At 30.7% G+C, this 27821-nt stretch overlaps 2 protein-coding genes across 3 annotated transcripts; one reads left to right on the top strand and one right to left on the bottom strand.

Moving 5' to 3' along the window:
- LOC109333458 (probable xyloglucan endotransglucosylase/hydrolase protein 30) lies at positions 6035-9956 on the top strand. The gene is made up of 4 exons (XM_019568949.1): positions 6035-6324; positions 6445-6545; positions 7190-7398; positions 9307-9956. The coding sequence occupies exons 1-4, from the start codon at positions 6105-6107 to the stop codon at positions 9827-9829; spliced, it is 1053 nt and encodes a 350-aa protein (XP_019424494.1). The 5' UTR covers positions 6035-6104; the 3' UTR covers positions 9830-9956.
- On the bottom strand, positions 15347-20446 carry LOC109332193 (cellulose synthase-like protein D2). 2 transcript variants are annotated; one of them, XM_019567083.1, is made up of 4 exons: positions 20128-20446; positions 18987-19889; positions 17468-18275; positions 15347-17253 (listed from the first exon to the last, which is right to left on the bottom strand). In XM_019567083.1, exons 2-4 carry the CDS (start codon positions 19856-19858, stop codon positions 15496-15498), a joined length of 3438 nt encoding a protein of 1145 aa, XP_019422628.1. In that variant the 5' UTR covers positions 19859-19889; positions 20128-20446; the 3' UTR covers positions 15347-15495. The 2 variants fall into 2 exon arrangements, with proteins under 2 accessions (XP_019422628.1, XP_019422629.1); XM_019567084.1 differs by having other exon boundaries at positions 18987-19877.

The raw sequence follows: 27821 nt of genomic DNA, 5'->3' as shown, positions 1-27821 counted from the left end.
ATCTTCAAGCTATCGTACATCATTTAAGAGTATTAGAATAAACTTTTGCATACAACAACAAAAACTAGAATAAAGTTTTACGCAATCAATATTATAGTATATCCCAATTGAGTTGGTATGAGCCTGCTGACTTATTTTCTGAACAAAATGAGATCACAAGGTTAGAGTGGTTCACAAGATATCTTTATCTAAACTTTCTTCTATTTTAGGTATCCATAACTATATATGCATGTTACACCCTTCCCTTCATAACCTATCATTTTCTCAAACGATGATAAATTGACATTTCATTTGACTCACTCTTCACATTCTTAAGGGGGGAAGATGGTCATCACATTTTTAAGCATTTTTTTCTAGCAAATTTGTAGCACCAACTTTATATTTTTTACTTGTTTGATGCAGTTTTCTTATTTCCCTTTAGGATTTGTTTCATGGTTTTTAAGCCTTCACATTTTCTCTATTGCCCTTTAAAAATCAACTTCCAAACATACCCTTAAAAGCATTTTTTGTGCATTTTAAGTTGCCACTTTATTTATCTTGGGTTATGAATTGTTTTCCAATCAACTTCAATATATATGACAAACTTCATCCGAATTTATTATTGTAAGAAACAACAATAGTTAATATGAACTATCAAATATTTTATTTGAATGATCAAAATACATGTGCATAATATTTTTAAGTAATCATGTTATTAATAACTAATTTTTAATTCTAACCATGAGTATAAGACTTGGTGCGCTTAATATAGCTTCTACAATGATGAAGCTTTTCTCTTTGTCATAGAGTTGTGATGCTTCCCATATTTAATTGGATTTGTTATAACCAAACAATTGTTAAATGTAATGTTAATCTTAATGCTAAGGATTATTGTGGTAGAGAATCCATTTGGTTAATGAAAGTGGGTCCCCTGGTCGCTTCTACACAAGAAGATACCATATTCCACATGGAAATGAAGGAGTTAGGTTTGACTTGTGATTGAAACCTACTTGAGTTTAGAATCCATTTGGTTTCTACTACTGCCAAAGGAAGAGATATCCTTTCCTCCTAGGTCTTGCAAAATCAGCAATTCTATTATTTTTACATTATTCTTTTATATTCACTTACTTTTTAGCATCATTATACATAAGAAAAAAGTACATAAAAAATAAACAAAGTGCATCAAATGGGGTGTTGTTTATAAAAAAAGAAGAAAGAATCAATTGATTTCCTCCTTTTATTGTACATAAAACATTGTCCAAAATAAAAGTGACCTATAATGACATGTATTCTTAATCTTTTTTGGTGCATATTCAAACCAATTCATTTTACAGATAAAAATAGCTTAAATGATCGATGAAGTGTTAGTTTAATGGTAAATAGATTTATATACTATTAAGGATTTGAATATGCTAAATAAAATTAAGAAAGAATAAGATAAGTACTTTATTCCATCCTTAAAAATATAAACAATCTTTTGTTAACTTTTTTTGTTGAAAAAGAAAGTCCAACCAATTCCACTCTATGATAGCAACGCTATACTATACTTTTTGTTCACTTTGAATTATTGTTAGCATGAAATATTATCATATTTTTTGGTTACTTAAAGGTCCCTAATTCAATCCTTAGAACTCACTAGTTAGAATGACCTAATTGAGTGGCTAATTTATTCATTCATACATTGCATGCTTAAACCAAAGAAACGGCCACTTTATGAGTTTATGCATTGCTCATTATTCATTTCTCAAATCAAACCAAAGGTGTCTCTTAGTCCATGCACAGCATCAATGTTGGTTTAGATGTCAAATTTACTTCTCATAATTAATAATTCAATTATATTGACTTGGAAGAAAAATAGTAACACGAATTAAAAAAATTGTTGCAATTGTAAAGGAATCATGTAAAATATACCCCTCCTATTTTTACATACAGGGATTGAGTGCTGATTATTATTATACGTGACCTTTTCTATTAATTTTTGAAAATATTGATTACTTCTCATTCAATATTGAAAGTCAATGATAATAATTATTTATCATCATTCAAAATTAATAAGTTAATTTTAATTATATATATGTGGGTGTGTGCGAGAACTAGTTTCATTAGATTTCTAGGATGATCATAAGGACAAGAATTCGATTCATATAAGCAATTTTTACTAGGAAAAATGATCATGTATCCCAAAAAAATTAGTCAAAGTAAGGGAGTATATATGATATTACCAAAAAATATGTGTAGGAGTTTATATTTTCCTTTTGAAAGAATCAAATTGCCACGTCAAATCATTTCTTACGCAGATCGGTTTAGTCAAATTGAATGAACATGGAAAGTTTTTCCAATATAACTTCCGTCATTGTTGTGAAACATTCAAACAATTTCATAACTAATATAAAAATATCCTAATATAAGTTTTGCATGTTATAAATATACTCCAAATGTGAGTTAATGATCATTAGTATTAACTATCAATTATATATATATTTTAATTTAGTAAAATACTTTTTATAAGTAAAATATTCTTTAAACAAAACAAACCAATTTAAATACAAAAAATAATATATCCTCATACTAAATTAGTTTTTACAAATTCTTTAACACATATGAAGATGATATGTGTTATAGGATGAAATTCTTTTATTAATTATTAATTTACAAGTAATATATATCATTCTCTTATATTTAGTAGTAAGTATGACTAATTTTTATGAAGATATATAATTTTCTATATGCTAAACTTTGTATGTTTAGTTTTTTATCATACTATTATTATATTTTTATCACATATATTAATACTTCTATAAATAAAAATTATATATACTACAAAACTTAAAATATAAACTTATCATGAGTGTTTATCATCTATTTATTTTTAGAGGTATATTAGATTGGCATTCTTATTTTACTTGATTAGTTGATCATTATTATAATGTAAATATTACTTGAAACTTGATTATAGATCTTGTAGGAGAACAATAACTAATTAATCAATAAATGTGAGATACTATTAGATTCAAATGACTGTTTGTTAGCTAGAAGTTTGTTTTTTTACTTTCAATATATGCTTTTATATTTGTGTTGTTGTTGAATTGGTTGTTTGAATTTTATAGTCACTATCTAAACTTGTAATCATATCTTAATAGTATGGTATTCCTAATGTTAGAATGACTATTATTAGTTAATGAAGATTACAACTATTTTTTTTTTACATCTTATGCATAGACAATAAAGTTTAAATTAAACTTGGAATTACAAATCCACATTTTAATTCTTTATACAATTCAAACATAGAATTATAATTCAATTTCAATTCCATTGAATTTGAAATTATAATTCAATCTCAACATGAATTCAAATGATGCTAGATGATTATTCTTTTGTTCAATTTCAAACTCGTGAATGTTATGATATTCTACACTACAAATTATGAATTGGTGATCCTTATCTATATTGTCGTCACTCCTAACATAATATAGCAAGTTCTCTATATAGCATCTTACCCCTCCCCAAAAAATATTCAATTTCAATTTAACAATGATAGCTACAACCTAACGATAAGCGCATATTCTCTCATTAAAGCTATAAAAAATAATTTACAAATTTGAAACCATCAGCTATAGTTAATTAATGAAAACATCCACACAGTGGCATGGCTCATTGTAACCATATTGACGAGAAGTATATGAATTTTATATGGAGTGGTGATGCAAACACGCAGAGTTTGAATTTGGTGAATTGGGAGGTACTCATTAAGAATAAAAAAATGGGTTAACTTGGGATTTGTGACACTCGTTAAATTAATATATCTCCCTTCTAGGTAATTTGAGTTGAAATTTGATTCAGGAGAGCAACAAGCTTTGGCGTAAGATTTTGAAAGAAAAATATATTGATGACCATTGCATTCTTTTCGCTCGAACTAAACAGTCAACCTCCCCTACGTGGAAGTGCATTATTAAGGCAACTATGAGACTAAGGAGTGACTTCAGCTTACAGCTTGAAGATGGTGATTATCCTCGCTGGTATGATAATTGGACGGGTTTGGGTAAGTTTTGGCGTATGGTGGATTTTGCTTATATTTCTAATGCTCAACTTTGGTTGAAAGAGTTATGGAGAGACTTTTGGTGGGACTTTAGTATGATTTACACCTTACTTCCTAATTATGTGAAGGACTTCATTCTTTTCGTTCTTGTGATGACGTCCTCTCATAATTTTGGTGGTTGGCATTGGGCTAATAATACTTATGGGTGTGACACGATTAATTTGGGATATTGGTAGCTTAATAGTCATGGTGATCTAATTTACTCTCATTCTCAATTGAGTTGATTGTGGAGAATTCTTGTCCCTAAAAAAAGTTAAGTTTATTCCATGGTTTTCTGATCAAAATTCTTTACCTACCAACTCTCTTTATTTCAGGAGAAAAATGTCAATTATGCCTACTTGTGGAAGGTGAAATCGAAGATCTACTTCGCACCTTCAGAGTTTGTGGGAACTCAGCTCTTCTTTAGTGTCGTCTAGGTTTCAATGAGAAAACCTTCCACACTAACCAATCATTCATATATTGGATGGTAACTCACACTAGATTCTCAAACAAATTTCTCTTCTTCACAAGCATATGGTGGTCGTGACGATGACATAATCAGACAGTCTTTGGAGATGTTACATGGGATATCTCTAACGTCTCTCACAATGTTCCTATGACTTTAGAGATTGATATGTTATTGATACAATGTTTAATGAAGCAATCCAGCCGAGTGACCATTGGTGTTACCCAAAAAAATGGAAGGTTAACTTTAATGTAGATGGAAGTTGTAGTTTTTAAGATTAAACGATTAGATGAGGTGAAGTTATTCAAAATAATGTCAGTCTTTAATTATTTGTGTTCACTGAAAATTTTGGAATTGGATCTTCTATCCAAGCTGAGCTCGTAGAAGTGGGTCATCGTCGCGTTACTTTGAGACTGAGTGTCTCGAAGCAATCTATTTCATTATCGATAAGATGCAAATTTACTTGGGTCTCATTGTCCAAGTACTTCATAACATTTGTGAATTGCTTATGAGGATTATTTGAAATGTTCTACTATAGCATATCCATCGATAAAGAAATATGACGACAAATTACATGTCTAAACTTATTATGAGCCTTCATGAGGAACTCAAAATCTGGGACTCTCCACCTAGAGGAATGTTGCTCATTCTGCAGATGAATCTTTCAGGGATGACAACGAGCTCGTATAATGCTTTCTTGTCCCCAAACTCATAATATTTGCGGATATCCATACGGGTAGCGGGTATTTGCAAGTATCCAACTAGTTTTTAATTTTAATTGTATATTTATATATTTTGTAATAATCAATGTGTAAAAATAATTATGACATGAATAATATGATATTTATATGATAAATTTATGATTATAGTAAAATAGATATAATTTATTATGAAATAATAATAAAGTATATGATATATAATCTTAAAATAATAATAAAAACTATAATACATATAAAAAAGTTTAATTAAAAACTAAATTTATAAATATGCGGTACCTACAAGATAAATATCATAAAACTCATTTTTACTCATAAGTTATTATTGCAGATATTCGTTGTGGGAATTTCTACGAACCACAGGTCAGATTTTTTGCCATACCTAAATCTTTTAACTTTGCTTTTGCTTTAGTTTATTTCTTCTTTCTTTTATTTCTGATGTACCAAAAAGTGGCTCATATTAATCTCACTCAGCAAGCACAATTTTGCATACAAAAAAATTAACGAGACAATATCTAATCTATTTCAAAATGGTTGTTTAAGATAAGTATAAAAGTTCTTTTTAAAATATCAACAACCCTAGGTAAGTGATTAAAAAAAAATAAGAATAAAGTTTAAAGAAAAATAGGAATAGTTACTAATTTATTTATAAAAAATTGAGCCACACAAAATTAGTTATTCAGATTATATTTTATTTGTTCCAGTGTTATTTCAAAAAGGATGTAATATAAAATAATAACATAAAAGCCACCCTCAGCAACCAAATACGAATACTCTCCTTCTCTTAGGTAGTTGTGTATAAATATAAGAGTATAGAGAGAAAAAACAACATCACACAGAAACAGAAAAACAAATCCTCAAAATTAATATGGATCATATCCTACGTTGTTTTGGAACAACAACACCCAAAACTCATTTTCTCTTTTCTCTTATTCTCTTATTCTTCTTCTTCTTCAGTTTCAGCAACTCAACCTTCGACCTTGCTACCATACCCTTCAGCGATGGTTATTCTCCACTCTTCGGAGATGCCAACGTTGTTCGCACCTCCGATGACAACGGCGTTAAACTCCTCCTCGATCGTTACACAGGTAATAGTTAAACTTGTAGCCATGATCATATTCTGATATTCATTTATATATAATAACAAACAATTCTATTTGAAAATAACTTTATGTATTTTTGTTTGTTTTCTCTTTGTGTGATGATAGGTTCAGGTTTTATTTCTTCCAACATGTATCAGTATGGATTCTTCAGTGCAAATATAAAGTTGCCATCGAATTATTCTGCTGGTGTTTGTGTTGCGTTTTATGTAAGTAACAATATTAATATTTGTTTCTTCAATCAGATTAATATTTGTTTAATTTCTTTCAAGTCTCGTTTTTTCTTATAAAAAGATGCTGGGATTATTTTCTTAAAAGAATATTTGTTTCATGTTTGATGCTGCTGAGATTTTTCTTCATGTGATTCTTTCCCTCCTTGCTTCCTTTTCCTTTTTTTCATTAATTACATGTGATCAGTAAAACACGCTAGATGGTAATTAGTCAAACTTTCATTTTATGTGTTCAGCTAAAATCTCATTTTTCTCTTTTCCGAACTTATAGCAAAGCCCAAAATTTTATGGTGCATGTAGCAGAGTCAATTCAAGATTTATTACAGTTTCTGAACTCACTTTTATTTATGTTTGACTTTTTAAACAAACAAAATAGTTGTGAAAAATAAAACTGTTCTAACAGTGCAGAGTTAGTAATCATACTGCTTTTCATTCTTCAATGGCCTCCCATACCGTTACACTATGAAACATCATTCATGTCACAAGTATGTATTAATCAAAACCAATCAAATTTTTAAATAATTTAAATAAACTATTTTAAGTATTATGATATGTGACTATATATGCATGATATTTACTGTAAACGTAAGTGGTGATTGTTGATTCTTTTTTGCATGGTACAGACATCAAACGGTGATGTGTTTGAGAAAAGCCACGATGAATTGGACTTTGAATTCTTAGGTAACATAGCCGGAAAACCGTGGCGGTTTCAGACCAACTTGTACGGCAACGGTAGCACCCACCGTGGCCGAGAGGAGCGGTATCGCTTATGGTTCGATCCAACCAAAGAATACCATAGATACAGCATCCTTTGGACACCCAAGAATGTCATGTAAGGGAATTTCTATATTCGTTACATACATTCATGTGCTATTATATTGGTGTATTTTGTGCTAGGAAATTAATATTTGAGTGTAATATCTATGTATTATTATTGTAAAAATTTATTCACAATCATTATATTATCCACCATTTATTGGATTACTTTTTTTGAAAAGTGAATGATGATAAAATATAAATGGTGGATTATGTAGTGACGTGTATAAAAGTCATACACTATCCATATCTATGCATACATCATTAGATGTATATCTATGGCATAGTATTTAACTTTAACATGGTGTGTTAGTATATATGATTGAATTGGTTTTATTTTGACTTAACGTGAGAGGAAAGTGTTTGGAATTGCGTGTGGGATGCGTAGTCTACAACTTGTGTGTATCTATGAGCTAGCAAATGTTCCAAAGCATATAGTTTTCATTACTAAAAGGATGGTTTGAGATGTTAGTGATGATTTCGAATTATGATTCTTTTCCCCAGTTTTAGTAAGATATATTAGGCCCACACTCATGGCCAGCTTGAGTTTTGTTTGGTATGCAGTATTTCAATTAAATAGCTGTCATTCTTATCACATTTTTTCTCTATGGTGATGATAAACTCTAACACAATTATTTGATTTTTTTTCCTCGCAAATTAAATTTGTGCTTATCCTTATATTTATGTGTATAATATATGTAGTATTATAAAATTCAGTTCAGACCAGTCTGACCGGTTCAACTGTAAACCGGACATATAAATGATTTGAGCCTCTCATCTAATCGGTTTTACATAAAAATAATTGACTTGGTTAGACTTTGTCGATGACTCGAATGGTTGAACTGGTTGGGTTGAGTCAACCAAAAAAATATTTTTTTTAAAAGCAATCAAAACAATGTTATTTTTAATTAAAAAATCAGTTGTTTTTAATTTATCTATAGTTATGTTTCTCATTTGTTAACTTATATAGAAAATCCTTCGTCGTTTTTTTCCAATTAAAGCATCGTTTTATTTATTATATTTTATAGTAGTAAAATCTTATTTATTAGTTATTTAATTAGATATATAATATTTTTAAATTTGAAGTATAAAATTATTAAATAATATTAATCAATGTTATGAATTTTGTAGAATTTATAATATAAACTGAATCAACTGGTGTAACCATTAACCTATTAGTCCAAACAATAATTCATTTACTTAGTGCACTCATTGAATTATTTACAGATTCTAAGTTTAATAACATTCCTGGAAAGACTATTTCGTTTGAAGTCATACATATCCCATCACGGTCCTTCCCGTTATATGTAATGTTATATATAGCAAAATCTTTGAGTTGATGATTCTATGATGTGATAAGCTTGTAATATCGTTTGATTTTGGGGTGAACAGAATTGCATAGCTTTCCTAATTAATTTCTTACTAGAAAATTATGATTCTCAATCTTACACATAAAGAATATGACTGGAATATATTTCATAGCAAAATATTCGCCAACCTTAAGTATAATTAAAATTTGTAAACCACACACAGCATATTAGTTAGAAGGGTATTGACATACCTTATATAGGTCCAAGTTCAAGTGGGCCTACACAAATTCATAATAAAGTTTAGAAAAGAGGAATTAGTTCATACATTATAAAGAGGCATGTGAGTTATAGTTTTTTAATCTTCATGATAAATAGCAACTATTTTGGTTAGATTACCAAACTAAAGCAAGTTGATAATAGATAGCTATACCGTTTGCCAACCCTGTCCCCATAATTCCACCTAATTGATATCAAAACTAGCTGGCAAAAATCACTTTTTATTTCATGGGAATATTTGCATATGTGCTAACTACCGAACTTCCTTTTCTAAATAAAATTAAATATTATCATACCAATGTCTAATTATTCATCATTACATGTTTGGGTTATTGCAGATTTTACATTGATGAAGTTCCCATTAGAGAAGTGTTACAAAGTGAGAAAATGGGAGCCGATTATCCATCTAAGCCAATGTCATTATATGCTACCATATGGGACGCATCAAATTGGGCCACATCAGGTGGAAAATACAAAGTTAACTATAAGTATGCACCATTTGTAACCGAGTTCAAGGACCTAGTCCTCAAGGGTTGCTCTGTTGATCCCATCCAAGAAGTCCCATATGGCAAGGCTTGCACCAACCAACACGCCGATCTAGAAGCTCAAGACTACGCCGCCATGACCCCTATGCGTCGCCACGCCATGCGTAGGTTCAGGCAGCGTTTCATGTACTACTCTTATTGTTACGATACATTGAGGTACCATGTGCCACCACCAGAGTGTAATATTATACCTGCAGAGCAACAAAGATTTAAGGAGACCGGAAGGTTGAGATTCGGCGGCAGCCATCGCCGACAAGCTAGGCGAAAGGGTCGTACTACAACTCCGGTAGTTGATACTGATCAGGGTGATATTTGATGATTGATATGAGATGTAAATAATAGTGTTTGATTTTTAAGTCTTCATTTGTGAAGTTTTTACATTATATTATTTGAGACGTAGATAAATTTGTGATTCTATCTACTTAAAGTTATTTTTTCTTTAAGATTTAGGTGTAATACATATCATTATTAAACGTATTATTAACTAATCATATTGTTCTTTTAAAACGTATTTGTCATATTTAAAAAATTGAATATTTAATTTTTTGACCTAAATCTCTTAACCATACATATGTGTATGATTAGTAAATCATAAACAATTATTTTGATAATAATATTGTCAAAATTAGGCATGTTTAATGTGTTTTGGTTTATGCTTGTGTTACGTAGTGTCTGTTGTTTCTGTAGATGGAATATATAAGTTAATGAATAAGTCCTACTTTTGTGTCAAGAAATGCATGCGGTCATTGAGTACGGTTGGTATTTATTTATACATTTTGCAACTTAAGAGTGGTTAAGATCATGTACTCTAAAATACTATTATATAAGATTGTACTTAAACAGCTTATATTTGTCCACGTCGTTTTGCATTGCCTAGTCCGCCATGCATGTATATGGTACTTAGAAATCATATATGTTGTTTCAAAGTGATTTATGTAATAACAAAGATAACAAAGTCTAATATTATAAGGTTTCATTAAATGTATTGTATCATGTTAAATATTTGACTTTTATAAGTAATAGTTGTTGCAAAAGACAATTATACATTTAAAAGTTGATTAATTATTTACAAATAGAGTAAATGATACTCTTAGTAATACAAAAAATGTCTCATGTATTATTCATTTTATTATTGGTTTTAAAAATAAAACATCAACTAAATTTATATTTTAGCATAGAAAGGTCATGGTTGTTCATAAATATTGTTTGAAAATGAATAAATAATTAAATTCAACTGTCAACTTGCTTAGTTTTCTGAGGTATGACGCCATTATTGAAAGGGATAGAGCTCGAAGCATGAAATAATTGAAATTAAATATTAGTATAATATCTAATATTTATGAAAAAACAATATATTATTCATCATTTATTTGAACTATTTTTTTAAAGATTAAATAATAATTAAATATGACTAATAAATGATAAAATTGATAATATATGAAACTTATATACTATCCTGTCATATATTTTTTATCATTAAATATTCTTTAGGAGAACTACGTTTCCGTTACACAAGCAGTTGGGATTGTTTACTGATCCTAATACTTGATTTTCATACGGGATGTTTAGCAGATGATTTTTATCACATATCCTTCCTCAATTAGTTATAATTTGTATTCATGTTTTTATTTTGATATAGTTTAGATAATTAGAGAGATTTTAATTTATTTACTTATAAATTTCATATTTTGCTTTATTTTAGGAGTCTTATCATTAACACGTACATATTTTTGGTGAATAACGGGGCCGAGGCCTAAAACGAAAGATTACATCAATACATTTATGTGAACTAGTAATTTGGTCATATTCTATTACAACTATTAATTTTAGGAAAATAGTCTTTCAAATTTGATTTCATTCAGATATTAAAAGATTTCATTACTATTGAGTTATAATAGCATCCTCATTAGTGAACTGAAAATAGTAGGTATTTAATAAGGGGTGTCATTAACGAGTTGAAATTTAGCACAAGAAGCCAAGTCTAAAATTTTCAATATAATTAATACACCACTCCTTTTACATTTTTTCTTCATTCGATTCTTCCAAGGGTGCTCTAAAACATGTGGTGGCAATCTCCTCAAATGAATTTATTTTATTTTAAAACTTGGCTAATTGATTTAAAGTACACTTTTTTTCTTCTTATTTGACCAAACAATGGGGAGCCTAAAGGAGCAAGAGTAATAAATGCTAACTATTGTGTTTGAAAGTTGAAACTCATGAGCACGCGTTATACACCAAATGTTAACCCAATTTGAAGACCATTTTTGGTCAATGGCACATTTTCAACACCCCTACGTTTTGAATTTTCTCTAAATGGCCTTTTCATGTCATTCTATAACTTACCTTGCAAGTAATGTTTTCAAAATTGAACTAGATTAGTTGAATTGGTAAAATCATGAATGAGTTATATTTCGGTTTAATCACAACTTATCACAGATTTAACTTAGTTGAACTAATTGAACCATGATAAACATTACCTTCAAGAAGGTGGATTAGAGTTTGGTTAAATAAAATTGCAATTTTTTTAAATGAGAATGAAATAATTCGGATTCCGTTTGAAAGTTACAGCACCTAATCAGCTAGTGGGTTTTGCAGCAACATAATTAATTGGGACATGAGGTATTACTTGAGGCAATTCTATATACGTATGAAAATCATGGCTTATGCCGGTACGGATGAATCATCCATCGATGTAAATAGCGGAATAGATGGACCAACGAAAAGTCTATTCAGTTCGGTTTGGTCCATTCTGATGTAAACTCTCATAGGGCAGCCTTTGATCCCAAGGACAAGAGAAGTTATGATGGTCCTACAACTAGGGCTAAGGTCAAGACAAAGGTCTTTAAACTCTCAAATGACACAATTGATCCAGGAGAGGGTATATAAGAAGGACATTTATGTCCTTAGGTCACTTTCTACTTAGGTTTATTTTTATTTCCATTAAATCAAATAAATGAGATTACATTCTCATATAGTCTTAGGAGTTTAGTTTATTTGATGTCAAAAATGTTAGTATTTAATTCATATAATGTGGGTTGGGATTCATATATAACATGGTCCAGATTCATAACCAAGTAGTTCACTTAGGTTCAAGGATAACTAGTCACGGCTACAATGATGGAATGGCAAGGACTAGAGATAAGAAATGAGATTTAGTGAAATATCTATGCCTAAATCAGATTGGAATTAATCCACACGGTTGGGAAAAGATTTGTCTATTTCAAATTCGTCAAATCTAATCTATCTTCAAGCAATACGGTTGGAGAAATTCAAAGGAAAGCTATCATCATTTCAGTTGGCCAAAGGGATAAATTAAAGCTAAAAAGGGGAAGATATCTTCGATATGGTTTGTTGAGGAGATAATCTATTTCCTATCAACTAAAATTGGATCATATTCAAATCCCTTAAAAATAGGATCAAGTCACTACAACGCAACCATTTACATGATTTAATTATGAGTTACATCATTATTTCATATTTATTTTTAGCCTAAGTTTTAATTAGGATTTTTCATTATGCAAGTTAATTAGGACTTAGTCTTTTATTTCAGCCCAAGACAATCAGATTGCCTATTTATGTAATTGAATTGTCATTAATAAAGTTAAGTTGAATTTTGATTAAATCTAAGTTGTTTTAGTTGAGAGCACTTATCCTAAAAACCCTAGGTTGGTTGTGGCCACCATTAACAAGTTCTTATCAAGCTTCCTAGCTTGTGGCAAATAACACTAGCTTATCAAACATTCTTGCTCTATTTATGTAATTAAATTGTCATTAATAAAGTTAAGTTTAATTTTGAGAAAACCTTGCGTTTATTTTAGTTGAGAGAATTCTCCTAAAAACCTTTATTGTTGGATGTAACCACGATTGATGAATTCGTATCATGTTTCTTCGCTTATGGCGAATAACACTAGTTTATCAAGCATTCTTGCTTGTGGCGCTTCCCCTTCTAATCTTTTCCATTTCTCTCACCAAACAACCTCAAATTCTCTATAATTCACCAAAACTGAATTACAACTTAAAAAGCTCAAGACTTGAAGCTAAAAATCTAAGGCAACCCCTTGAGGTTGTCATCACATTCTTTTATGTGGGAAAGTGTGACTTTCTAGTATGAGCATTATTATATCCTCCTACTAACCCTTCTACTCACAACAAATGACACACATGTCACTTGTAATCCAATCATTAATAATTAAAGTATCTTATTGTGACACATATCATCTTCTTGTTGGTAGAAGGATTAGTAAGAGGATATAGTAGGAGGATATATCATTTTCCTTCTAGTATATATAAAATGAGAAAAGATATATGTGCTAAGAGAGACAACATTGTTGTCCCATAAATTGTGTCATTGCATGTATCATAAGCTTATGATTTGTTTGAAAAATATTTTTAAGTTAAAAAATTAATAATTAATTATTTTTTTAACTAATTACAACTAATGATACATGCAATAGTTTATGTTTAATTATCATTGACTTTTCAAAAATAGTGTTGCAATTAAATAGTGAATAATATATTAATGTGTCCAAATCTTTATACCGTGAATAGATATTACATCATATAAAATACCAATATTTCTATGACCAAGTTAAAATTGGAGATTAGTATATTCTGCCTAAGAGGATAATTTGATAATTCAAAGGTACCATGGATTTGAGATGATGAAAAATTGATTGGAGATTATCACAGATGGATAACGGACCATTTCACTGTTTTTTTTTATCGCCAATTGTTAATATGTTAGTTGTTAATATATTAGTATTTTGTTGTGGTGAGACTCTATCCTAAACCTCCTACACCATCCACAACCTCCTGCACTCCATTTCTTATGACCGCCCTCTTCACTATCAGACCACCTTATGACTCTCGGACCATTTCACTGTTAATTACTTAATTTATACTTGCATATAACAGCATTTTCATGCATGCAATCTTATGGTAATCTCTGAAATAAAAATATTCTTCATTCATTTATTAATATAATATTCTTATTCTTAATAATACTTCTTGCATTAGAAGATTTCTTGCTGTTATTTTTATAAAAAATGTGGACTCCAAAGACAAAAAGAATTTGAAAGTAATTATTTGTTGTTATAAAATATAAAAAATTGGTAGATTATGGGACACAGATAAGAATAATATTTATTATTATAAAAAAAATATAGATATCTTAATTTATGAAGATACGTAATAACTTATAAAATAATATGTATAATCCAAATAAAAATGAAATTAATATTATCTCATAAATACGAATTTGACTGATATCAGAAAATGCATAGAAAAGAGGTCTGACATATTTGTTCACTTTTGCTTTTTTATTTTTTTTAGAAAATATTAATAGTGTGCTTCAGTTTCAACAATAGCAATAATTTAAACTTCATTTCACAATTGCATAGTTCAGTTATTACAGTAGATCATCTAGATAAATATGATGAATATCAAGCCTAGCAAGAGCAGTTAACTAAAAAGGTGCTTGGAAGAACTTAAAAATAAGTTAACTTAAAAGGAGAAAAATTTCTAAGGGTTAGTTTGTGAGTTGAATTTTAGAGGGGAAGGAAGGGAAAGGGAAGGTTTGAGAGTCTTCTCACAAGTATATTTCATAGCTCCTAAGCCTTCCCTTTCCCTTCCTTCCTCTTCAAAATCCAACTCCCAAACTAAGCCTAAAAGACAACAAAATAATATAACCAAATTTGTATCAGGAGACTTTAATGGTATAACAGTTGCACCCCTAAAGAGATTAATGTCACAAGAATCAATAAAGGAAACAAAATATTGAGCTATAAAGTTTATAATTTCAGTCCGAAGATTTGAATCTATGACGTAAATAATCTGACCATGGCGCTGAGAAAAAATGTAATGTTATTTCCTTGTGGAGGCAACAGCTTGGCCTACAATGAATGGTAGCTAAAAAATCTGAATGAACCAAAAAGCTTCTGAGAATTACTTACAAGTGCTACCTGAAAAGTGAGGGCCAGAAAATCAAGGGAATTGGAATGACCCTCCAATTTCACTGCTCCCAGATGGAGGACTAATAGCAACCCAAAGGAGTGAAATAGTGATTGATATTAGACCAGCCCATACATACACAACAGTAGGACTCTTTCCCCTTCTACCCATAAGTCCTTTTGCAAAGGGATACAGATGAGCCAATACCCAAAAACTGAAGAACACACCTCCAAGCAAACTGCTCCATCCATGAGTGTTATTGCTGTATATCGTCCGGATAGCGGCTATAGCTATCGCTATCACATTGACCATCATGATTGTCAGGGGTGGTATCATGAGAGAGGTCCATTTCAGGATATAAAGATCGGCGAATTCATCGTTTACATCATCGCCGCCGGATTTTGATGTCAGGGTGAATGAAATCTCAATGCCAGCAATCACCTTTAGTAGACCTTGCAGGACAGCAGCAAGATGGGCACTTGTGCCTCCGATCAACCAGAATTGCTCATTCCTCCACCACTCTTCAAGATCAATACCGGACCATTTGATCTCCAGAATGGCGAGTAGAACAAGGGTCACGGTGATGCCCAAGAGGTAAATTAGGAAGGTTATTTGAACGGTCTGGACAATGAACTGGCCGGTGAAGAGGGAAAGTGCAGGAACGAAGCAGTAAACAATGAGAAAGATGGAAGTGAAAGGGTAAATTCCAACATTAAGGTAAGCAATCCTCTGCAGGAACATCATTCTGGAACTAGCTACAAGAGCATTGTTACGTGAAAAGAATATTTCAACCGAGCCAGTAGCCCATCGAAGAACCTGGTGAAGCCGGTCAGTCAGATTGATTGGAGCACTGCCGCGGAAGGCATCCCTCTTGGTCACACAATATATAGACCTCCATCCTCTATTGTGCATTCTATAACCTGTCACGACATCTTCAGTTACTGATCCATAAATCCATCCAACTCTATCACCCCATTCAGTCTTATCTTCATACCAGCATGAGACCGCACTGATTGCCTCAGCAAGAATTGGAGCATCGAGAGGTTCACGGGGACCGATTAGAGCACCTGGAGGTCGTCCATATTTGATAGATGGGTGATCAGCAAGGGGACGCCCTTGGAACTCCGCCAACCTTATTGAGTCAATAAAGAGACTTGAGTTGCCAAAACTCTTAGGAATAAGAGCAATATTCATGTCTTCTTCATCAATGCTGCCGTTCCTCAATGACTGGTCCTCAACATCAACAGCTTCGGGGGCAGAGGAAACCGATGAGGATTTCTTCTTACGACCAAAGCAATCAGTTTCTTCTTTAACCCTTGGTGGATCAAATCCATACAGTGCAGTCCTTCTGAATAGGCATCCTGTGCCAACATATACTGGACCTTGGAGTCCATCGAGAGCCCGCATATTGACATCAAAGAATACAGTGTTATGATTGGCATAGCGATCAGAAGGATCAATTCCTTCAAACCTTTGAGGGAATTGAATGTAGCAGATCTTTTCCCCACCGCTGTCCATCATGTAGCACATGCCTTCCCTTAGTGCCTCGGAGTTATATATGTAATGATCACAGTCAAGGTTAAGTATGAAAGGGCCATTGGACATGATGGCTGAGGCTCGAACCAGGGCATTCATGGCCCCAGCCTTCTTGTTGTGATCATATCCAGGTCTTTTTTCACGAGAAACATAGACAAGCATTGGAAGACGAACATCAACTTCAGTTAAATCCATGTCGGTTGAATTTGATCTTGTGCCTGTCAATGGTTCATCGCTCGGGGGTTTTATCATTACCTACATTTGAAGGAAGTCGGAAAATTAGGACATCCAGTGTTCACATAAAACTATGATAAGTTGATAATATTGCAATGCAATGCGTGCTGGACATTCTAGACTAATTCTGTTTGATTTTTTATTTACCACTGAGAACTTGAAGTTTAGCAATATCCCAACGAGATTGAAACAAATACTAATGAATAACGAGAGCCTCTTTAAGAGTGACAGTTACCTGTATGATACTGGTATGATCTCCCCTAGAATGCTCCGGTGCACTACTTGTCCAAGTGCCTGGCCAATGTGTACCATCAGTCATCCAAGTACCTTTAGGAAATTTCATATTCTCCATTGGTTCAGTGTTTCCATTCTCCCTCCAAAGCTTGATAGCTTTGATCTCCTCTCTGGCATTATAAGCATCAGAACGCCTCCGCATCGAATCGGGAAGGGCATTAACCCGGACCTTGAATTCATCATACTCTCGCTTTACCTGCCTGCGATCCCTTACAAAGTCAGAACGTACCTTGTTCTTGTAGGGATCTCTCTTTAGACTAAAATAAGATTCTGGGTTCCTAGGTTCAATGTCATGCTTCCGACAAAAAGGAACCCACACATTGGCGAAACTTGCAGCCTCTGCCATGGCCTCAAAAGTTAGAAGTGCGCCTCCATCATCAGAGACATAACATGAAAGCTTCTCAACAGGATAATCAACAGCTAGAATAGAAAGAATAGTGTTTGCAGTGACAAGTGGGGGCTCTTTTTCTGGATCTGCAGTTGACACAAAAATGTCTACTCCTGGAAGATCAGACTTGCCAGCAGGATTGACGGGACTAGGAGTTTCAAACTTCTCTTTTAAGACTTCGAGATCAGCAGCACGATTTATGGGGAATAGCTTAGGAAGCTGGTCAAGCAGCCAAGAGAAGGCGAACCAGATTTCACAAACCACAGACATGCCCCACAGCCATTTTGCATCATCATTGGGGTTTCGGACCCTCCACGTTAGAAAAAAAGCAAGCACCACCAACCGGATGAATATTATGAGCCTGAAAGTTAAAACAACAAAATGAAGATTAAATCTATATAATGTAATATGTTGATTCAAATGATGGTAAAGCTGGTGGAAAATATATCATGCAATGATCAACTCCACCAGCAAGACAGCAATAAAAAAATTGAAATGTTCAATATTATGAATAAGAAGACAAGCGTCACAAAATATCATGTAACAGGTAAACTAACATAATTGTTAGTTTGAAATAGAATGAAGTCCTTATTATCAATTCGCCAAAGTCAGTTTTGAACAAATTATGAGAGATTAAATTTAGCTATTTGAGCATTGGTATCATTTGTGCAGTAACAACAATAAAATGGAAAAAATATATGATGTTTTTCAGCGACTGAACCTTAAATGCTCTGCCTCGGGTAATTTTAAGTACATAAGTGGGTAACAATTCAACCATTTCTATAACATGAAAGGTTCTCCCACTTTTCTCCCCTTTTATAAAAAGAAGTTCTTCGAGAAATATACTCGGTACTGACACTAAAAAAGAGGGAACATACATTTGAAAAGAAAGTTAATCCAAATTGGATATCAGATATTTGAAAATCCGACTTCAGTTGAAACTGTCAATACATAACACAAAATCAAATATTGCATTGACATAGCTACGAGAAAAGTCAATCCCAGCATTTCATTTCCACAAGCAAGTAAAAAACAAGGAAAAAGAAAAAGAGGAAAAGGGTCTCATACATACCGATATGGACTCAGAATTGCAGCAGAAATTTTCACTTTCTGGGTCAAAGGTCTCCACTGCTTTTCCTGGAAGGCATTAGGATCAACAGCCATCCAATCAGAACCAGAACTGCCATCATTCTCACAATCTTTTGGCCACATAGCATTCCCAAATCCATAGCTCCCCTTACCTTCAAAAAACCATTGATCATGATCAAATTCATTAGTTTGGTTCATAAACAAATTTTGATCATTAGGTTGGTTTCTCGCCAAAGGCCCCGATTTCACCAACGGCCCCGATTTCACCAACAGCCCCGATTTCACCAACGGCAGACTCCTCTCTGGCTTGGACACCCCAGCACTGGATGGCATGGGCAACCCCTGGTCGTTGGCCATATCAGCCAAATGCGTATCCAAATCCTTGAAAGGCTCTTTGCACCGAGGGCAAATCCCCTCACCATCCCTTAAAGCATCTGAATAACAATCCCTACAAATCTTGTCATAACAGTCACAATAAAGCATATCCATTCCTCCCTCATCAATGAAGAGCTTTCCATCACAACCAGGAACAGTACAAGATAACCCTTTTGCAACATTCATCTGAGGATGGCTGTAATCAGTTTCAGTCACCTTCTCCTTCAAATGCGCTTGCGTAATGTGATTGAAACCGCCATTAAACGTAGAACTAGATGCATACCGGTCCTCCACTCTCCTTGAAGGGGACCTCTCCAGAGAAATCTCCATAGGCTGGTTATCTGGGGTTGGAGGAATGTGCACTGTATAGGTAGCATGGTTAACATTCCCATTATCGCCTTCGTGATCGAGATCACTGTTCAGCTGTGTGATCTTCCTACCCTTAGATGATGATCCATATTTGGGGACTTTATATGGCATGATGTGATGAAATTACACACTGCAACAACTCCTACAATTTCATTATCCAACAGGCACTTATGTCTTAACAACATGCACTTATGTGTTATAAAAAGATGAAATTTTTACAATAGTTCAAACAAGATAACAATTCAAAAACACACAAAATAAAAAATAAACAAAACAAGAACAACCCTCTTAGAATGAGTTGATCTATATCATATGGCAAGAGGAAATAAATGAGTTGTTATTAAATGAAATGGGTAATGAAAAAATCAACAAAATCTTACCAACTCAAAGAGGACAAACGAGGAAATTGAAGATTGTCCAGTGGCAGTAGAAGAAAGTGTATGATGGTGTCAACTGAAGCAAGCAAATATGTCTTAGTACAACTCCAACCAAACACTGATTAAGATTTTCAAAACCCCATTAAACAAAAACGACCAAGAACCATGCACAGGTTAATGATTCCAACAGAGACTACACATAATCTTACAGACAGAGTAAAACTATAAAAAAAACAGTGGCAACTCGGTAATCTTAAAAAATATAATACTTTATTTATATCTTTTTGTTAAGTATTATATATTTTTGGTAAGTTGGTGCTTCTACAAAATTGTCACCAGGTTGTGTAAGCAAAAAACCAGAGAGTGTGACTAAAAAATGAGATATAATTGGGACAACGTAAGAATGTATTGAGTGTATATAGATTCGCGTGGTTCTGTTCTATGAGATTTCTTTGGAAACCACGAGGTGGTGATAGATACACATATTTTACGTAAGTGGATTCTTTCCTTTTCTTCTTTCTTTATTGTTTTACTACTACTTGTAGAAAAAAAGAAGAAAGAGGCATATTTTTTATAATATTTTTCAGATTTCTTAACCTCAAAGACAAGAGTCAAATGTGTTTCATTAAAAAAGATATTGACTAAAGATTTTTATACTATGATTATAGTTTATATTTAATTTTTAAATATAATAAATATAAATAAATAATTCAACGATATATTTATTATTTATAAAAAAATTATATTTATAGTATATAGATATTATAATCTTAAATATAGCTATATAGCTTAAAGTCAAAAATTCTAATTAGGTTATAACAATTATTCTATATGCTTGAAAAGGTAATGCATCACTTTCCATATTTTTTTATTGTTTCCTGAAGAACACATTTATTAATTAATAAGACCCATAAAAAGAATACTAAGTGGATCCAGTTTGATAATTGTTATTTTATTATTTTCTCTATTTATTAATTTAAGAATAATTAATTATTAGGGTCTTTTTATATTTATTATTCATACTATTATTCTATAAATTTAAATTATCATTTTGATTCTCAACTATTAAAACAGAAATCTGTTTTAGTCTTTCATGTGTCAACATTAATAGAATTGTTGACCTGACGTGTTAACATCTGACCATTTTACACTAATTTTTTTTGTAAAAATTATGTTGTTTTAAATGTTATTTTTAAAAAAATAAATTAAATAGACAAAATGATGTTGTTCTATAACATCTTCTCCCACCCATCAGCCTTAAGTAAAAACATTCATTCTATCCTTTCAAGATTTTCATAAGTATTATATTAACCTCTAAACCATGTTTCCTCACACCAATTCATCCTTATTATCAAGTTATCCTTAATTCATTTTGATTGAACAAAATTTTCAGAAGTTTCTTTAATTTATTTGTGCCTAAGGTTGATTTATTGATGACTTGTTCATATATGTCATATATCAAAATATCTCATCAAAGAGGTCATAGAAGATTCTGTGTGGTCTGTCTTTTCGTCTTCTGATACAAATGCAATAAATTTTCCCTTTGGAGCAACATTGTGAGAATACGAACAAAAAGAAAATAGCTACATGCAAATGCAACATAATAAAAAATTCAATAAAGCAAGGAAAACTTGTAATATCTTGGAATTGATGGGATATACCATTAGTAATAAAGACTCAAAAAAATTGCCTAAACTAATTAATGGTTCCAAGAACAAGGTTTCTTGATCTATTGTACATGTATTGCAATGGGTTCTACAAATTAGTTGAGTATTTGTTTTTCAATACACCTTATGAACTTTTCATACATGATGACTTTCCCAACCTGTTGAAAACATTATAATTTTCTTTTTAAGACAATCTTAGTGCAATATTGTCCATAAGCGATTTCATATGCAGAAATCATAACACTTGTTATAAGGGACAGAGATTCACATATTTATATTACTTGGAAAAAAACTCATTAGATAGGGACATAAGGATACACTCATTTTAAGATAGGTGATCTCATTCTGTTATAAGAGATGGTGTCTCCAACAGGAGAACCACTATATATCACTTCCCACATGAAGAAGAGATGATGGTCTTTTATTTGATCCCAGCCAAGTTCCACAAAATACTCTAGGACCTAAAACATGAATTTTCTCCAAAAGTTAAAAAAAAAGGTTTGTTCAAAAGTTAAAATAAGTAAATTAAAAGAGTGAAAAGTTCACAAAAATTTGTCCAATCAAAATAAATTAAAGCATGACTTAATATCAATAAGGATGATTTGGAATAAAAAAGAATTGGTTTATGGTTCAAAATTTAATGTACCAATAAAGACTAATATAATACTTACAAAATTTTGAGAGATTAAAATAATTGTTTTTTCCTTGAAAATGGCAATGAGGAATAAAATGATATAAAACAACATCATCTTTTATACTAATTATTTTTTAAAAAAATCAACACAGCTGAGTTGACAATATTTTCGGTGTGAAATTATCACGTGTGCAATTAACCTGGTACGTGAGCAATTTTGTTAACATTAACTAATACGAAATACTGAAAGGACTAATGTGAGTTTTCATTTTTAAAATTTTGGATTAAAATGGTAATTCAAATTTATTATGAATTAAATTAGCAGTGTCCACTAAAAAAATATCACAAACTCAAATGAATTGTTACCTTTAATTTTAATGTTATTAAATTTGGACCGATCAATGACTCAGTCAGGGTACTGTGTCAATGAGTCACTGGTTCAACCAGTGGATTAATGGTTTGACCGGTTAACTCAGTTTGCATTAAAAATTCTAAAAAATTCATAATATTACATAACAATATTTAATGGTGGTAAACTCAAAATTTAAAAACATTATAATGTCTAATTAAACAACAAAAAGAACATTTTACTATTATAAAATGACATAAATAAGTTGATAACATCATCAAACAACATATGAACTATGTTTTAACTACAACAAAAACATACAATAAGTTTAAAAACTAAATTAAACAATGAAGATTTTGTTATAATGTAAACTAACAAATGACAAACATAATTATAAATAAGTTAAAAATACTTGTTTTTCACTCAAAAACGACATCAATAATTTGGTTGTTTTTAAAAAAAAAATTTTGATTGACTCGGCCGGTTCAACCGGTCCGACTACCCGAGTCACTAATTTTAGATTTAGATTAACCGAGTCAACCCAATTTGTTACAAAATCGGTTAGATGAGAGACTTGAATCAATTAGATGTCCTATTTATGATTGAACCGATCGGACCGACCAGTTTGGGCCGAGTTTTATAACACTGCTTAATTTAAGTGGAATGACTAATATTAGTAAAATTTAAAATGTTTGAACGAGAATTAAGTGCTAGTATTTAAAATTATTTTTTGAAAAATATTCTCAAGTTTAATATATCTTTCACACTGGGATGAAATTTATTGATTCGGAAACTAGTATTATACTTTTTGGGAAGTATTTTACTTTATTGACAATTAAGGATGTATAGTATACAGGGGTGGCAATATGGGCCAGCCCGGCTCGACCCACCTTTGGTCCGTTAGAATATGGGTTGGTTCTGCCCGACCCTTATTGTTAAAAGGGCTCAAAATGTCAGTCTGTCCCATATTTGGCAGGGCTGGCCCGTTTTGTTTTTTTTTCAAAACACACATTAAAGCTTTTAGACAACAATAAATAATTCAAACAATTCATAAATGTCTTTTAAAACAAAAAATCATAAACAAAAGACACAATCTCATAATAACATATTGCATTAGTACCAAACTTGTAAATTCTAAATAATAAACCACCATAATCTTAAACTTTTAGACTCTCAGTTCACAATAGAACTTATAACTCCTAAATTTTAAAAAGTGTATAAGAATCATAACTATTATATTATAAATCAATCACAATAAAATATATATATTACTCAATTTAATTTGAATTCGACTACATTAAAAATATAAATTGAAACTCAGTCAAATTCAATTAATTTTCTAAAAGGAATCAAAATCAGTAGTTCTATTTGAGTTTTCAATTTTCCATTTCAATTAATTAAATGTTTAAATTTGATTCAAACACCTCTAATTATCAACGAAACTTCACCTTTATCTCATAACAAGTACAATAATTGGATAAGAGTGAAGATAATAGATAAGTACATTATGAGATATTAAGTGTTCATTTTATAAAGAGAAAGCAGAATTATATGCTTAAGCATCCAAACATAAGTTAAAATTGTAAAAATTTAATCTTAATTGCAATGAACAACATGATATACGAATGAACTTTAATCTTAATGTTGGCCCGCCGGGCTAGCCCGACCATCCATGGTCCGTCTAAAAAACGGGCTCCCAAAACGGGTTGAATACGGGCTTTTGAGCTAAAGCCTTCAGCCCTGCCCGCTAAAAACACCTATCCGAATGGGCTGGCCCATTGGGCCAAGCCCATTTTGCCATCCTAATAATATAGTGCTAAAAATCCTGCATTTCTAAATAAAAGATATTTTAGAATACTAATCATATGCATTTAATGCATTTTTTTAACTTTTTAATTTGATTCAGAACACTGACAAATTGTATGAAAAATATACTTGATGCATTTTAAAATAATTATGGGTAAATAGAAAAACACATATTAAAAAATGCAATTAATTTTATTGAAATCCATAAAAAATAATAAATGATTTCCTATTATAACCTATAAATTTATTATGATTGCTCATAATTTAGATTCCAGATAGGGGTTCTATTGATAAATTATTATTTTAATATTATCTGAAAATCATAAGTGTTATTTTGAAATAGGTGTTTATTCTCTAAGTTTACAATTTTTGCAAGTAGATGGAGTATACCTTAATACAAAATTAAATTGTAAATCTTCTTATACTATAAGAAAATGACAAATTATTTTCTTATGGTGTAAACAGATTTATAACAAAAAATATCAATACTCAAACTTTGTCGGTTTGGTTTTTGTTATTGCACCCTTTTTATAAGATTATTTTGACATTTTTGCACCATTTACACATATGTTACCGAAAAATCATCATTTATCTAAACATTTTGAGTGGAAAGAAAAAATTATATAATCTCATTAATGAATGATAATTTTTATAAACTACATACAATTATTGATAAATTTAATAATTTTACTATCATTAATCCGTGTAAAACTATCGAAATTATCTTATAAAAATAACAAAAGAGTATAAGACGCGGTGAAGTGTTTCAAAAACAAATAAAAATATTTAATTACATAACATTCATGACTTTTTTAAAAAGAAATAGGACAACAGTACATGTTTACCATAAACAATAAACTTTTATTTAATCACATTAAAGATAAAAAATTTAAAACTTTAACAATTATAAATAAGGATATAAGGTCAGGTAATATACCACAATATATAAACTCAACTAAAACTTGCATTTCACATACATCAGTATATAAACTATAAACCATAAATTGCATCATTCAAAATAAAAATTATCACAATCGTGTGAGTGAAAATTATAGAAGAAAAAACAAAGAGGTAACGAATTAAACAATGGAGAAGAAAAAAATAACTAACACTTAAGCGTCGTAGCATCCTTTACCGAGTCGCAACGGTCCTTACTATCTAGGAAATTAAACAATAAAAAAAGGGTAAGGAATAAGGATCGTATAATAAGTGGTCTGGATATGATGTGTGCTTGTAGGTATTTGAGTTATGTGGACTGAACATAATGAATGAGTATTGATAGATACTTATACAACTATTTTTGATATATAACTACAAGGAACAGACCGAGTAACCCAGACATAGACTCGTCCCTAAATTATCGGATTGAGACAGATTTACGGGTCAGACTGGATCTTGCTCACGCCTAGGAGGAAGTAAGAAAAACATTATCCTACAATGCCAACTTGTAACTTTTAAGGTATTTCGTACTTATTTGACTCAGACAACAAATTCATTTCCTAAAAGAAATTTGGAAGGAGTTTGTAACTTTAAAAAAGAAGTTGTAAGCTATTTCAAATAGCTCTTCAAAAACAATAAGAGCTTTCAATAATTTATAGTAGCAACCGTAGAAATAATTATTAATACTTTACCGAATTATGTAATTAAATAAATATAAAATTACCACGAATTTTATCAAATTATTATAATTTATTTAGTCATTTAACAAATTTTAGCTAATTTCATAAATAATTTTTACTGGATAGCCCTAGCTTAATATGTTTCTTGTACAACTATAATCTTTTAACTACATTCACAATTTCAAGTGAGCAACAGTGGTTGGTGAATATTTTTAAGGGAAGCATTAATGGATTTTTATTGTTCGGATTAATACCATTTTTCCAATAAAATATTGAATATTTTAATTTTATATAAGACACTAACTAAGGATTATATTCTATTCGAGAGAAACAAATGATGTTAAAACAATTGCAAAACAATATATTATAACTCTTTTGTCCATTTACTTATAATGATATAATTTTCTACTTTTAAAAGTAAAAATAAGAACTCACACATTCGTTACAATATATTTCTTTATAAAAATTTTGGTTATAAAAAATAGATATAATAATGGGGAATGTTCATAACTCTGTATGTATTATATTATCATGTGTCACACTAGAGCCATAAAGTAGATATAAAAATAGGGCAGATACAAGTAATGTTTACTCGTACTCATATTATTTATCGAGGCCCAACAATTTTTTTATCATAGTTATATTTCTCTATAATCAATAAATAAATGTAATTATTATATGAGTAATAAAATATGATTATATTTAAATTACTAAAATTTATTATAAAATAATAATAAATTATATAATATATAATATTAAAGTGGTAATAAAAATATAATATATAATTAAAAGATAAATTTATAAATATACCGATGACATAATAATTATTTCCATCCATAAACTATTACTATTGTTTTCTAGTAATTTTATAGGTATACACACATCAGATATTTTTGTCTATCCATACCATAAAGTTTGAAAGGAACTTTTTTCCATGACCCCACATTATATGGGTTCCTCTTTGAATTCATGTGAGCGTAGGCCACACACTTGAACAAGTATCAATATCTCTTTGTGTCTTCGTGTGCATATATGATTCTGTTTTGCTCTACGACTACATGTCAATGAACATATATGTAAACTGTATTAATACCGAAAAGTGTCGATTATCAGGGCTTATAAAAAATGAGTCAAAAACTCCTTTTTAAATAATGAAAGTGAGATATTCAATTATTCATTAAAAATTTCTTTTGTAATACAAAATGCATTAAATAATACGATTATGATAAGGAAAGAAATCATAATAAAAATAATATATACACACACACTTGCTATTCTAAAGGAAATTAATAAAATTAGATGATATAGTTTGGTATTGCTCAATTTTACCCCATCAATAGTTTATATTTCCTACAACTAATAAACTAAACAACAAATAGTGAGTTGGCACACAAAAAAACTAATATTTATAATCAACACTCACAATTATAAACAGAATGAATAATTGCATGATATAATTTTGTCATCAAAATTTATATATTCAGCTTACATCATATTCATATTATATCTCTAAAATTAAATATATCATTGGCACTAATAATAAATTTTTGATTATTAAATTGTAGTTGATATCTATACAATTTTTACTTGTGTTAGTATTAATTGATAACAATTAATTTTAT

The sequence above is a fragment of the Lupinus angustifolius genome, chromosome LG18 (genome assembly GCF_001865875.1).
Source record: "Lupinus angustifolius cultivar Tanjil chromosome LG18, LupAngTanjil_v1.0, whole genome shotgun sequence".
In the NCBI taxonomy this organism is placed as follows: Eukaryota; Viridiplantae; Streptophyta; class Magnoliopsida; order Fabales; family Fabaceae; genus Lupinus; species Lupinus angustifolius.
The sequence above is the reverse complement of the archived record's forward strand: the minus strand, read 5'-3'. Positions and strand labels throughout refer to the sequence as shown.

Excerpts from the sequence above, each read along its gene's own strand:
- LOC109333458 (XM_019568949.1), top strand. The coding sequence starts at position 6,105 with ATGGATCATATCCTACGTTGTTTTGGAACAACAACACCCAAAACTCAT. Across the intron at positions 6,325-6,444 it reads CCTCCTCGATCGTTACACAG|GTTCAGGTTTTATTTCTTCC; the intron begins GTAATAGTTAAA and ends GTGTGATGATAG. Across the intron at positions 6,546-7,189 it reads GTGTTTGTGTTGCGTTTTAT|ACATCAAACGGTGATGTGTT; the intron begins GTAAGTAACAAT and ends TGCATGGTACAG.
- LOC109332193 (XM_019567083.1), bottom strand. The coding sequence starts at position 19,858 with ATGCCATATAAAGTCCCCAAATATGGATCATCATCTAAGGGTAGGAAG. Across the intron at positions 18,276-18,986 it reads GCAATTCTGAGTCCATATCG|GCTCATAATATTCATCCGGT; the intron begins GTATGTATGAGA and ends TTTAACTTTCAG. Across the intron at positions 17,254-17,467 it reads ATCATACCAGTATCATACAG|GTAATGATAAAACCCCCGAG; the intron begins GTAACTGTCACT and ends CTTCAAATGTAG.